The sequence below is a fragment of the Zosterops lateralis genome (assembly GCF_965231275.1).
Source record: "Zosterops lateralis genome assembly, chromosome: 8".
NCBI lineage: Eukaryota > Metazoa > Chordata > Aves > Passeriformes > Zosteropidae > Zosterops > Zosterops lateralis.
Window position 1 is genome coordinate 2,384,619 of NC_139768.1, and position 15,047 is coordinate 2,399,665.

At 42.8% G+C, this 15,047-nt stretch overlaps 1 protein-coding gene across 1 annotated transcript in view; it reads right to left on the minus strand.

The window, feature by feature from the left end:
- Positions 1 to 1,143: 1,143 nt before the first annotated feature.
- The window catches only part of CDHR1 (cadherin related family member 1), a gene marked incomplete at both ends in the record, with an annotated part of 40,998 nt that continues 27,094 nt past the window's right edge, over positions 1,144 to 15,047 (minus strand). Inside the window, 5 exons of the mRNA XM_083866934.1 lie at positions 1,144 to 1,695; positions 7,999 to 8,253; positions 9,141 to 9,369; positions 11,794 to 11,861; positions 13,914 to 14,078. Of these exons, the coding sequence (XP_083723060.1) occupies positions 1,144 to 1,695; positions 7,999 to 8,253; positions 9,141 to 9,369; positions 11,794 to 11,861; positions 13,914 to 14,078 (1,269 nt within the window). The remainder of the gene's footprint in view (positions 1,696 to 7,998; positions 8,254 to 9,140; positions 9,370 to 11,793; positions 11,862 to 13,913; positions 14,079 to 15,047) is intronic.

The window sequence follows — 15,047 nt, forward strand, 5'->3', positions numbered from 1 at the left end:
CAGGAAAAAAAACCTATCAGCTGCCCTGCCAGTCCCCTCCCATCAACTGTTGTTTAATTCACTCAAAAATACTGATAAGAAAAACCTGAATATTTTATGGAAATGTCCTTTTGCACACACCAGTCCCTGCAACAAGCCAGGAGAGGTGATGAAATATGTTCCTCGACACCTTCTGCTAGCAGTGCACAACACCACACGATCTTTCCAGACACTTCCCTGACCAACATATGCAACTTTCCAGCACTTGTCTCTTTCTTCCACTTATGATTTGTGTCTCAGTTTTACCTTGTCTTCCCTGTGTTTTTATTCATGTCCTCCTGCTGGACTCCTGCTCTTTTGGGGCACAGAAGGAGGCAGTGCTGAGTGAGCACTGATATTCAACTTCTGTGCTCAAATCTTGCCCCTGCTGGTCCAGGGGAGGCTGAGGTGCCCCTCCCATCTCTCCTCAGCAGGCAAGTCCAGGGCAGAAGCAAAGTGCAGCATCATGTCAATGTGCTCTGGCAAAACCCAGCAGTGTAAGCTGCAGGAAAACAAAGAACTTCTCCAAGCCTGCCCGCTTACCTTTTGGGAATGAAGGTACTCAGGCCACGAGCACATCGCTCTGCCAGCTGTTGCCCATTATGCTCTGGGGACAGGGCAGTGTCACTGCTGTAGGAGACCTGCACCTCGACTCAGTGCTGCTGCCACAGCCAGGCCAACCTCTTCAAAAAATGGGTCTGGGATTTCAAGTGATGGATTTTCAGACACCTCAAACCCACCTGCCAGACCAGGTCAGAAGAAGCATCCACCAGGGCCTTGGCTGCAGAGCATCTTGTTTGAAAACCCAAGCTCTGGGTAGAGACCTCCAAACCAGGGACAACCTGAGTCCCGGTTCACCTGTGGAGACTGTGGCTGGTGCACTCAGCACTGTGGTCAGACACTCTGCAGGGAGGGACATGGGACACGGCTGGAGGAGCCACAGATGCCACTGGACACGGGTGGGTAACTCTGTAGCACGTGGTACTTGCACAAGGTGAGGGGTGGCTGTGACAGCGAGAAGCTGCTCTGGTTCACAGGGCGCTGACAAACACGGGGAAGAGACAGCATGTAAAAAACATCCATGCCCAGCCACAGTCTGCAGTCTCTGGGGGCTGCTGAGAACGCCTAGATGTGGGGCTCCCCAAAAGCTGCGTTCCTCTTCTCAAACCTCATTTTGAGCTCTGACACGAGGGCATTGTGGGTGCTGCTGTGACTTTTCTTCTTTGGCGGCTTGATGACGTGCTTGGGAGTGAGGGATCCGGACACAGTTGGCACCCGCCACGCTGGAGCATCACCCCGGGGAGCCAGGGCAGGGGGTGGCGGGGGCAGAGGGGCTGCTGGGGGCACGGGGATGACCTGGACGTTGTTGTTGCTGTTCTCATTGTGCAGGCTCTTGACGTCCTCCTCGACGACAAACTTCTCTGCAGCATTGCTAGGCCTCTTGAACTTGAGCCACTCCATCCTGACTGTCCGGGATGGCGGCATCTGTCTCTTTTTTATGATCCGTCTCACCGGCATGACTTTGTTGGATCGCTTGTTGCGCCAGAACATGGCAGTAGAGATCATGATAGTTATCAGCACCATTATGCCCATGACACCAGCTAGCACTCCTAAGGCTTTCATGGGGTTATCTTTAGTTTGCATCAAAAAGGCGGCCATAGGCCCTTTGTGAAGAGTCTGTAAAGGAGTACAAAGAAAACACATAACTTACTCTGGGGGACAGACAGTGACCCAGAAATTTCATTTGTCCAAAATATGTTATGAGTAGAGCTGATTGATGGAAGTTGTCTCTAAAATATATATATATATATATATATGAGAGTCACGCAGCCAGTCCAGCCCAGGGGGGTAGAATTTAGATGGGGCAGAGACTGGGTAAACATTATGGTACTGTGAGGTAGATAACTTGAATACAAAAGCTTACAGAAGTATTGCCAACAAATTAGGGCAGATTCCTGCATGTCACCATAGTGTTTAACTTGCAGGAATGAAGCAAGAAAATAATTGGCTCAATTAATGAGCATGGCATTGAAAAGGATTAGGAGAAAACTTCTGCTTATAAAATGTCAACGTACAAATGAGTAGTTAGCAGATATGTGCTGCATTCTGTTTTCAAGTACTCTTTTACAGACATAACAAAACTCTTTGAGGTAGGGGAGATAAGTGGAGCTAAAGAGCTTTGTTTATAGAAAGAAAAGAAATCAGCAATGACATAAGCTACATATGGCATATTAAGGACAAATGAATGGCCAGTTCACTTTCCAGCTCAGCACACTGTGCGTCTTGGAGGTCCCCGTATAATTTTGCGGATTTTGCCCTGCGGGTGGAGCTTGGATCTTTTCACACTTTTCCAGTACATGATGGTGGAGATCACCATTGTAACAGAAATGGTGGAAAGGACGCCACTCATGCATATTCCATATATTGTCCATGGACGCTTCTTGAGGCCTAAAATATAGGATTTTACCCTGGACTTGATCTGGAAATATCAAAAATAAGAGAAATGGTCAACCCTCACTTGGTTATATTTGAAGGAGGCCAGTATCTATTATAAATACAGCTGGAGAACTAGGCTGAAATGTGTACAGGCTAGAGAGCCTATAAAATAAAGGGAGCTAAGTGTTGAACTAGGCACAGGAGAGGAGGCAGTTGTAATGATGTTGAACTGAATCCAGAAATAGTAAAAGAAGTTAGGAAGCACATATAAACACCTGGGCTAATTGGGGAATAAAGGTTGGAGACATGGCACATAGATCACCCTTATTCAGGGCATGCAGCCCATCCTTGGACTGCATTTCCAAGAGAAGTTCATTGTGAATACCAGTGGTATCTGAACTGACAGTAGTGCTGTGCAAGGCCAGGAGATGCTTCAGAAATGACACATTCACATGCAGGTTTGGTTACTGAGAGCTGGTCATAAAGTGATGCGTGGCTGCAGAAAGACAGGGCTGCCCACCCTGCCCCAGGGCCCTGTCTTTGTCTCCATGCCAGAATCCTCACCCAAACTTTGCACATCTAATGATCTGCATTTTAGTTAGAGGTCTAAGCTCCCAGCTTTTGGTCAATGGGTAGAAAAGGACATCTCTGGAGCAGGAGTCGCCATATGCTAAAATAGTTATCAAAGGCAGGGTGTATAAGGAGAACCTTGTGATTAGCTTGGATTTGAACCTCTGACTCGTAGATCAGATGGATTTCCCTGTATGACCCTAATCTAGGATGCCCATCTTCTCTTCCTCCTCCAGTCTGGGAGTGTGCTTTAGAGTACCTCTTGTCATTAATGTCACATCTGTAAACTTGGGGCATGTTAATTAACTAATAAACGTCTCCTTAATTTCTGTGTTTTCACAACCTATCTCAAACACATTATCAAGCCTACTCTTCTCCTACCCCAAATGTGTCCCATTGCAAACAAGAAAGGGGCAAAGAAATGCTAGTGAAACTCACAGACCATGTCACTGGGCAGGTAGGGACAAATTTTCATCATTTTGCTGTGCAGAGAGTTCTTCCAGTATTTAATTAGGAGTGGACATGAACTAGAAACCCAAAGCAAAGCAGCCTGTGACTTTGGTGGAGCTTAGATTCACATCAGCTTTGTGGTTCTGCATTACTTGGATTTTTTTTTTTTTTTTTTTGTACTTAAATCCCATCAGATGATAGAAATTCTTCTACCCTGGCTTACTTAACTTCATGTGAAAGTCAGATGAATTAAGTGCCAGATAAACCCTGCTAAGTAGTACGTGACCTGAGCCCACCTGTTACGACTTTTGTCAAGATCTCTTTTATAGGAAGGCCTTGATGGCTGAAGAGTATTTGGCTGGGTATTTGAAAACCTTGAATAAATGAGATTAGACAGAAGTACATGTTGCCTATGTACTACAGCTGCAGAGGTGAGAACAGATAAAAATTGTAAAGGAGAATTTCAGCATGTGGCTTCGTTCAGTCCCCTGGTCTCAGCCAGTCTGGCATCTGTTCAGAACTTCCAATGGTGAAGAGATGATTAATACCAAAACTAAACCCATTAACAGTTAGCTGGTTCAGCCTCTATTCTAGTTACTTGACCTTTACTATACAAAGCTTTGCCTGGAATTAGCCTTGGATGACAACTGTTGTGCACAAAGACATCAGGCATTTTGTAAGCACACAGTGAGAGAGTTTCTGTTTGTCATGGCCATGACACTGGCAAGATAAATACAAAGAATAACTTGCAATACAAGCCAGGAATGTCATAATCTTAGCCAGGCTGCAGAGAGACTTATGGGAAATAAATTTAAAACATCTTCAAGTCCTTTTGTTGATTACCAGCAGTGCCATGTAGCCAGCTCAATAAATAGTGCCACTTTGCAATTGCTGAAGCTGTTGTTTTTTCTTAAAAGACATGCTGCATTTTGAAGCATAAAATAAAAGCAGATACATGATAAAATGGAAGCTGTCATAGCTCTGTGGGCCAGGACCTGGAAGACACACTTTTTTAACAGACATTAAAGTAGTTAAAATACCACTGCTCACAGAAGATAATGCTCTGCTGATTTTTTTTGCTGTAGCAGCTTCTCAAAGGCCTTTCCTAATGCATGGGCTGCAGTAAGCAGAGCACACAGGCCAAGTAGTTGGAAGCTGGACCCAAAAGGAGTGTGGTTGAATTCAACCACAAGAGCAGCCAAGGCTCACCAGAAATATTTAGGAGTCTAAGCAGCTGAACCTGTAAAGAGCCCAAGCTATTGCAGTGTCCTGGGGTTTTTTCTAGCCTGGTTGCAGGGAGGAACTGCCTGTTGGTGCTCCCCAAACACATTTTCCTCTGGAAGAAGTCCACCTTGTATGCTTGGAGCTATGTGAGGCACAGGCACAGTATGTGGGGATTATCAGGAGATTTGCTTCAGAAGTGACTCCTGATCCGAGGTAGAACACCAGCTGCCCCTGCAGTGTTTATCCCAAAGCTCAGTGCTATCACTGTATATGAAAGCTGTGTTTGCATCACTTTGCAATATAAAAACCAGCATGAGGCAAGACTTCTCAAATCAAACCAATGTTTTTTTCCAAGTCCATGAAACTGTGGAAAGAAGAGGCTAACTGCTTTGCAAACGTGGCAAGGGCTGTGCAGGGCCACCAACCACAGCTCCCAAGGTTGCAGTTAGTATGAGAGAAGAGATCTCCATGTTACTGCAAAGATTTTTGTTGAGCCTTTCAGTTAAAAGAATCTAAATCTGAGACTCACCAGCTATATTTAGAAGTCTAAATGAGTGGCCAAAGCTATTAAGAACTACAGATTATGCTGTCTAAATATGGACTTAAGCCTCAGTCCATGAGGAGGTGTAAATAAACGCCCCCTCTACATTTGCAGAACCTCAGTGGAGTCATCAAGAGGCTGAGGGATGCCCCCATCAGGCCAACCTTCAGGAACAGGAATGGGAATCAGTCGTCTTTGAAAATATCAGGCAGCAGGAATAGAGTGAGACATATGGATGGAAAAAGACTGGCTTTTCCAGCATATGTTTTTTATTCTATGAAAGGATATATTTTATTTATTGTGAAAGGATAGGATATTAACAGATGCCCCTCAATACCAATTTCCATAAAATCAGACTCAGTTAAATTAAAAGGCCTTTGGATGCTTTTAGCACTCTATTATTCCAAGAGAAGAAGGTCCTTTTGATGTGCAATACTGCTGAACTTAGCCACAAGGCATCCATCTCGAAGGGCACAGACTTGTGTTAATTGCAATGGTAAACGTTAATCAGAAAATATGCCTGTTTAATTACTTACTGTGATTAACACTGCAGGAAACCTCTAGAGGATGCATTCAAAAATATCCTCCTTATCCAAAATCAGTAATACATAAATGCCCACCAAACAGCAAAATAAGAGCCTTTGTACAGCTGGAGCACAGAGGGATGAAATGCACATTTGTAACAGCCTCAGAGAAAAAGAGAGAGAGTGTGTGTATGCAATATGCCTACACCAAGAGATGGTTTTCTTCACAAAGTGTTAGCAGTGACTGTGCTGTCCCTGGGACACAGGGAATGACCAAGGGTTTTGGAAACTGGCACTGCATCTCTCATATATGCAAACTGAAATCTGTTTCTGCAAAACAGATGGGATGCTATGGAATTAAAAAAAACAAACCTAACTCAACCAACCCAAATCATTGCAAGCAATAGGAGAAGTAATAGAGACATATACAAAAGGTTATGGAGGATGTGACACTGGATTAGTAGCCCAAATCCTGCTGAAGAAACCTACTCAAAGAAAGAAGATGCTGTTGCTATCTCAGACTCTCTGTCAGGACTGGCATCAAGAAGAGCATGGGAAGGAGGAAAAAACTGTGTGTGTGTGAGGAAATCCATGTCATCACAGCCCTCTCTGTTTTCCCTTTAGATTTTATGAGGAGGGCTCTCCCTCACTTTGTGCCAAATATGTACCCCCGGAGGGGGAGAAAAGGAAGCAGACAGGGGACTTCATACAAGACACCATCTTCCATCAGGTACTGCTATTGCTTCAAGCACTGGAAGGAAATTCAGGGAACTCCTTATCCCAAAGTATCAGCTGGTTTTGTTTTCCTTCTAGTTGTCCTTCACCAGCTTCCCATGTTCAGAGACATGTTGTTCCCCAGCAGGGGAGGTGTGGGGCACCTCCCTCCACTCACACCCTTCAGCCCCACACACTGACAGAGGTTTCCAGCTCACCCAGGAGGGAAGGCTGGTGGCCACCAGCAGGAACATGCCTGAGGACAGTGCCTGGGTCTGCCTGCTGCCATGAACTCCTGAAACGTGTAGCCTGGGAGAAGCCTGGAAGGAAGGCAGGGAGGGCAAGTACTCCCATTGCTGTTTGTTGTGTAAAACCCACCAGAACTTCCTTTCCATGTGAAATCCCAGTGTTCAGCAGTGCGTTTCCTTTGGATCTGTAAGAACAGCTAAGCCTCTAGACTGAGCAGAGACACCCCAACTCCACAAGGCAGAGCCTTGCAGCAGCAAGCCCAGCCCTGGCCCCAGAAGGCAGCCCCATGCCAGGCACTGCCCTGCTAGGGCAGATCCATGTCTCCTGGCAGTCCAGCAGGCTCTGAACTGTGCACAAAAACTATCATATCATTGTGCCTCATAAGGAGTATCAGTGGAAGAAGAGGAGATGGAGAAAACAGAAAAGGATTATAACAGACCTAAGTGCAGTGGGAGCATTGTGACCAAACAAAGAGAAGGCCAGCTGCTGTCTGTAGCATGAGATTTGCATCTTTGCCCAGTTTATGTGTGTGGTCCAGAGAGTGTCAGGCTAATGATGTGTTTCTCATCTGCTTTAAAGCCCATTTCCTCCCTGCTGGTACCTATTAAAAGGCATGGCAAGGCAGTTACAATAAATAAGAATCGTGCAAGCGTGCACTGTACACCATAAATCGCTGCTTGTTCTTCAGCTGATGTAAAAGCTGGACTAAAGAAAATCTCAACCTACCTGTGCAAGACTCTTTTAGAGCCCTCTTGTTTCATCTGCTAATAATACTGCAATTATTAAACTCCCATTCAAAGTTCTATGTACTTTAAAGGATTTCTGAAAAAGTTTTTTCTCACTTTTCCTATGTCACTTAGGTTGATTTATCTGATTTATTTCACTCTGACCCCAGCTGCTTTCCACTCACTTTTTGTAAGGAGAAAAGATTTTTTTTCCCTTCTGCATGAAAATAAAAAAGCAGAAATTTAGCAGCTGGGATTTACCTTTACTCTCTGAACTCTATAGACCTTAATTAATATCTAACAATCTCTAACAAAAAACTCATCTCCCAGTTACATTATGCTCCTACCTTTGTACCTTTGCAATATTTCTGATCAAAATATCTTTCCCATTTGTGGCTGTAGAATCCAACTTCACCACAGAGCTATAGAAACACTCTAGAAAACAGAGCTGGCAAGGAACTCTCAGAAAATGGAGCAAGCAATGTCTACCCATTGGTGCCTTTCAGGGATTGCCTCCCATAAGGATTTTTCTAAAACATTTGCTTACCTCTTCTGTGATATCAATCTTGAGAACTGCTGTGGTGCTGAAGGATGGGGAGCCTCTGTCCTTGGCCTGGACCACCAATGACCATATGCAGTCCTTGTTGTTGGTGATGTTGTGGATGATGTCCAGAGATCTGATATAGGATTTCAGCTTGATTTCCCCAGTGCTTTGGTCTATGTCAAACACATTGGCTGGATCTGCTTGCATGATGGAATAATCCACGATGTTGTTGGGTTCTTCTGCGTCTTGGTCTATAGCCTGGTAGGGGAAGTGTAAAAAACAAAGGTGTTACTGTTTGTATCTTTGCCTGAGGACAAAAAGCTTCTGAGCATTCACTTCTGAGGGTATCTGTACCATGACTGGGCTGCTTTCATTTCATCTTGGAAGCTAGGCTACATTTTCTAGGGAAAAACAGCAGGACTAGGCTCCTTTCATTATAAGTGATTTCTATTTGAGATGAAATAAAATCAGAGGAAAAACTGAACTGTAACCTATCTGTAGAATGCAAATGGTCCTCAGCTGGGAGTTTCTCACACAGTGTGGGGGATGAATGTGAAGTGATAAAGAACAACTGGATTAGCTCCATGCCATAAAATATAGCTGCCTTAATTTTTGTGCTGTGGTATTTATCTACTGACATTAGGTGTTGTGTGATCAGGCTTCATGATATGCATTTAAATGCGTGTAACACAGGATGTTCTGCACCTTTGCCTGGGAATTGCTATTGCATTTTTTTCACCTTCTGTTCCACACTGGATTATTGAATACGGTTCTTCAAAATAAAGGGAACTAAGTTGTGTGGTTGAACACTAATGGGTGTCAGGAAGGTTAAGTGTTCAAAACTCTGTACTTTCATTCACTTATCCTATTTGGGCTTCTTGTGATCACTACATAATCCAGGATTGTCCACCAGCTGATTGTTCAAATACTGTAACAGGACTTTATATTCTTCCTATAGAATTTAATTCTCCTTCTCAGCAGTCAGTAAACACTATAATTCCACACTTTAATCCATTTGTTACATCCAAATGGATGCGCAAAATAAAGCTGCAAGAAAAGGCAACTTTCAGACATTCATGGTGACCCCTGAGTGAGCAGCAGAGCCAGGGCTTTCCCAAAGCTCTCTGCTTTGTCACATCTCTCACCTCGATCTTCACCGGCGACCCGATGATCATCGTCTTTTCCTGGATGTTTTCATTGAACTCTGGAGAGTGGTCATTGACATCTAGCACGGTGATAAACACTTCAGCCAAGCTGTATTTCCCATCTGTGTCCTCTGCTTTCACATAGAAATTATACTTGGAGTTCACTTCGGCATCCAGCACAGCCCAGGGCTGGGTGTAAATTATACCTGTTGATGGGTGGATTAGGAACCTGGAAAAGAAGAAAGAGAAGAGTTTTGGTCACTTAATGTGTGTTTAGAACCTGCTTTAAACACTGAAATGCTGTGCCCAGACACTGGTACTCTTCACCTAATTTATTTCTGGATGATGTTTCCAAATTCTTCACTCTACCTAGTTTTTGTCTGGTTCCTTTAGGCTTGAAACCCAGAGAACTACCAGTGTCTCAGTTTTCTCTCTCTTGTGCCATTTTAGCTGCATTTTTCATTAAAAGTCTTAGTCCTCAGTAAATGGTCAGTGTGATGGCCTTCTCCTAGAGTGATTTCCTTGCATTAATAGGAAAAACATTAAATGTGTTTTAACTTTCTTTTTTCACTTTAAAAGTATGGTGCAATAGATTATGTCCTGCATAAATTAAGATTGATTTATATCACCTAAATAGCTGAAAGAAGTGTGATGCATATCATATTTAAACTCTTCACTTCTCAGAATGGGTAGGAAAAAAACCTGCTCTTAAATCTCCCAAACTACAGGGCAAATTATCTTCTCCAAAAATAATCATTTTTCCATAGACTGACACTGGGATGGAGTGGGTGTTCAGATTTATCTGTTGCAAATTCAATTTTACACATTTGTAATTACAGAGACACTGTCAAAAGTGTCAGCCCAAAGTTTGGATTTATAGAGGAGATACCAACACAGTGCATTTTTAAAATGGACTGCCAGTGTAGGCTCCAAGCAGTAGAGCTTTAAACAGATTAAACTTTTTATATATCCTCTGATCAATGTACAGGGTAGCAAAATATTTTCTGTATTCCAGCTGTGAATGCAATGGAGAGTGATTATAAAAGGGGCATTTAGTAATCCAGACTCTTCAATTGTTCTCATAAATAAAAATTGAGGTCTTGATGAAATCCAAGATCTGGAGGTAGGAATTTCTGTGTAGGAGAGACAGTGCCTGTGCTGTGTCCTCAGCACCCAGCATAACCATGCAGATATCATTGTCATCATTCCCATTTTAGTGGAAGAATAAAAGTGCTCCCACTGGCAGCTTGGATTACCAAAGTAGGATTACCATCAGATTGGTTTCATCTTCAATAGTTCACACTATTTCTCTTACTCCACTACAACTCATTTTTCTGCCCACACAACTGCACACCCACTGATGTCATATCTCAGACAGAAACATCATTCCTCTAGTTGAAATTCTCTTATCTGCATCAAACTGTGTGTTCAGCAGATCTAGAGGTGCCAGGGCTAGAAAATCAATCCAGCCTTGCAGAGCTATGCCATTCTGGCACAAGGAAAACAAACAAAAATGCTTAAGAAGGAAAAGTTCACATCATAATTTCTTCATTCAACAGCATAAGAACAGTGAGTCTGAGCATCCCCATAATGCCAATCAGAATAAAGTTGTGCTTACATCTTTTCTCCTCCTAAATCCTTTGTCAACAACCTTCTCAAGCTTTTTTCCACCAGCTGCTACATTCTAAACCTAAGAGGTCTGCCTGCATGCCATGACCTTTTCTTGCTGCTCTCTGTGCAGTTAGCAGCTAGCTTAAAGACTTAGTGAAGAGCTCAAAATAATCCATGGTGGAAATACTCCCATATGTGTCTCCTTCTGGCTACAGAAGAGGTTCACCCTTAACATCTTGGATTTTGGACTTTGATTGTCCTCCTAAACAGCTTTCACCTTTACAAGAAGAGTTCAGCTTTAGCTCCAGGTGGATAACGTACAGAGGAAAAAAGATTCTTGAGATGAGTGCCTTGAAAAGCTCATTCATTTCCAGCATTCTGCCCTGCAGGTTCCAGCAGGAATATCTGTGACACTGATCCCAGCCACGTTTGGGAGCTGGGATGGACATGAGGTGAGGGGACCAGTGTTGCAAGATGAGGCCAAGGACAGGGAGAGGGAGGGAGGCATTATTACCAAATCAAGTAAGCATCAGGTTCCCTTTTTCCTGATGCAGGACTATTATGTTTAAATATATGAAAGGCTTTTAGCACCCTACGCAGCTGACCTCCAAAGCTGAAGTTTAAATCCTTGAATATCTTGTCTAGATTTATTTTGACAAGAGCTATTTGTAAAGCCATATGGAGAGGGAAGGGGAAAAGACCAAGAAATTCTTTGTAGAACTGACTTTTCAGAACTAGACCAAAACCTTTCTTTCTCTTACAAGTGCTTTTCAAATGGTGATTGAACAAATCCTGTGTATTGATACTTCAGCTGCCTTATATCTCTTTGGAGGTTTTGGGTAGAATTCCTTGGGTTCATGAAGCAGATGTTTAATGATCACAGTAGCTTTACTGTTGTTGTGTTCCCAGAACTCACAGAGAACATGGCAGAAATGTCCTTGGAAACAAGCACATCAAGAATGAGCCTGCTGGCTTTCTTTTAAAATTCTTTTAGAACTCTGCTTAGAGGTTATGTAGTTTTATTTATTGACTTGTTACTTACAGATCTGCTCCTGTTCCATAGATAGAGTACTTGATTTCTCCCCAAAGCCCTGAATCTGGATCTGTAGCCTTAAGGAAAGAAAAAAAAAGAGGGTTTTACTTAAGTCAAATGCAAAAAGAACTGTTTTCTTTTTCTTTAACAACAAGCTCAAATGCTTTTCACTCTCTTATATGACATTTTTTGGGGGACACTGTATGGGCAAATATGCACCTAGAAAAGTGCAGAACCAGGAAATGTCCCTGTGCCAGCCCCAGGAACCTGTCCCTGGTGGCCAGGGGCTCTGGCAGGGACACTGACGCTAGATGGCCCCATCCATCCACAGTTACCTCACCCTCCTTTGACAGAGATGATCTCAATGACGTGAGCACAACTGCCAGCTCTCAAACCTTCCCTAATTATCGGTTAAACATTAATGAATATTCCCTAGACAAAATTATTTACTTTATATAGAGTATTTTTTAAGCTTCTGCTTTTTTAATCGGTTCAATTTAAAGTAATGAATAACAAATGTTTTAATCTATACATTGTATTTCAGCTTTGTTTATATTTTAATCACTCTTTGTGCCTGTGTGACTTTTAATAATGCAAATACTAAGCCGGATGATATCTTTGTTTCATACTCATGTTGGCTTCCTTTTTTAGCTCAGGCTTAGGAAATCTATTGATTTGGTAGCAGCAATTTCCATAAGTTCCTGCTCCTCTGAGGAGGTGTTACACTGCTGTATCTGGACATCAAAGTTCATGGTGTGGTGCTGGTTGATTCATTCACCTTCCTGTTTAAATATCTGAGAACTGGAACAATGTCTTTGATTCATGCATGATTAACACAACACACCTGCAGCCCCCTACTGATAGGTGTTGTTTTGTTCTTTGGCATGAGCTTGTCAGATTCTCTCACCCCTTAATTTTGACCACAGCCTAGTTTAGTATTTTCTAACTTTACTTAAAATATTTGCATATCTGGGACTTCCTCCAGAATTGCCATTCTGAGTAATTGAAACACCTTAGTTTTTCACATATAGTTGTGAATCTGGTTTAAGTATTGAGTTGACAGCACATGATTATATTTTACATGGGCTCCTCAGCCACATGTTCCTGTGCGCTTTGGCTCAGAAGTTTTGTTGCTTCTGCAAACATTTTTAAGTCTCTTTTTTTTTTTTTTTACTGTCCAAGTACTAGAATTTTTTAATTCTTATTACCTCAAAGACAGTAATGTTTAAGAGTCTAATAGCTTTTCTATTAGTTTCATGCAATAAGCTTTTCTCTATTGTTTATGTTTTGCTTCATTGATTCTTCTATCGCTAAAATTCGCCTTCAGCACTTTATTATTCTGACTCTTTAATTGTCTTTCTTGCTTGTTGCCAGCTTGTGCTGGAGATCTCTGGCAAGCTGCCTCCACCATCCTTAGCTGTGTGGCCTCTCCAAGGTGACTTGCATCCCCCACTGAGGCCCAGGTGGGCAGGCGCTTTCTTGTCTTTGTGACATGAGAGCTGTTTCCAGTCTCAGCAGTTGCATTAGAGAGAGGCAGCTGGAAATGCTCCTCCAGCACCCAGGGCCCATGAAATACCCTGACTTTCTTTGTATGAAAATGCAAGATACTGGAAAATCTATAGATGTGTTTTTCCCACTGTGAGAAGATAAATACATAGAGATCTTTTTCTTCCCAATCCTAAGTATTTTAATTTTATATTCTTGCCCTCCTTAACTATTGAATTATACCTTTAGCAGCCAGGTTCCTCCCAAGAGGAGGAGACTAATACCTACTAAGCAGCCATCTTGTATTCTTTTTACTCATACTTAAGCAAGCAAATCCAGTAAATCCAATTCCACTTAGCCATAACTGACTCTTCCCACTGGACACTGATTTGGCTGAGGCTTTCTTAATACTCCAAGGCCATGTGATTTGTCTTAAAGCAGATGGCCCTTGTTCTAAATAATATTTGTCTAAAGCTTTATTTTTTCCCAAAGTGAGGGTTTTTTTTGTTGATTCTGGAAAGGAATTGAAGTTTGGTCCAGAAGTCAAGAAAGATTTGCTACTTGCCACTATTTTTAAGGTACTTGAACTGCCTCCACAGACACCCAGAAAAGAAAACATTTCTTAAGAAATGGATGAAACTTACTGTGACAGCAACTACATTTGAGCCCCCCGGGGAGTTCTCGGGGATCCTGGCAATGTAGTAGTCAGAGGAGAACTTGGGGACGTTGTCGTTGGTGTCCAGCAGGCGAATCACCACGTCGGCCGTCGAGCTGAATTTCTCCGGCGTGTTCACCTCTATTGCAAGAAGCTAAGAGGAGAAAGAGCAGAAATCACTACAAAGCAGCTATTAGTTCTCTTAAAGGAGCTTTTTCCACCACCCGTGGCACTCTGGTGCATTTGAGCCTGGTTGGACCAGATGGCTCAGAACCAGGAGATGATGAGCCAGGTCAGCGCGCAGCTTTGGCTTGTTTGTATGTGCTTGTAATGGGCAATAAAACTGTGAGAAGAGGTCTTCAAACCTCTGTGTTCATGTTAGACTTCATCTGACAGATGTGACTAGTCACAATTAACCAACACACATCCAAAAGCCATAACAGAAGCTTACAAACAATCATCCCTGGGCAGCTCCGAGAAAAACTTTGGGAAACAAAAGCACTGAATTATTTTGAATAACCACATAAGGAAGTTCTTTATCAGAAAAGAAGCCAGGAAGAATAAACTGCACCAAACAGGGTAAAAAGATGATGGAACCTGTTGTTTTGAGGCAGCATTACTCCCACCCCAAATGCTGGATGGTCAGGCATGTACAGCACAATCCCATTTCCCAAAGATTGTGAGGATTTCTACTACCGACTTCATGGGACTTTATCCTCATTGCCTCGTGCTGATTAGGACTTTGTCAAATAAGGTGGGGGGCTTTTGAATTGCCTCACACTGTCTCTGAGGAGAACAAAGCTCTCTGCCATCACACATTCTTGTAACTGCTCATCTGAGACGACACGCTGATATCACCTCGAGGTGAAAGCAGAGCCTGGGGAACTGTTCAAGTGGACAGGGAAAAGGTTATCTCAGTGTCATCTAGAGCTGTGCCTGCTCTGTGAACATTTATAATGTTTGCAAATAAAGAGAATTAAATAAAGATTGCTTGCAAATATTGCAGGACACAACTGCTTTAAAAAGGGAGTCTGGTCACTACATTGCTGTGCTAACTTTTGTGTTTGGGGGTCCCAGGTGGTTACAGCAAAAGAAATTTTTGAAGGGACAGCCATACAACAAA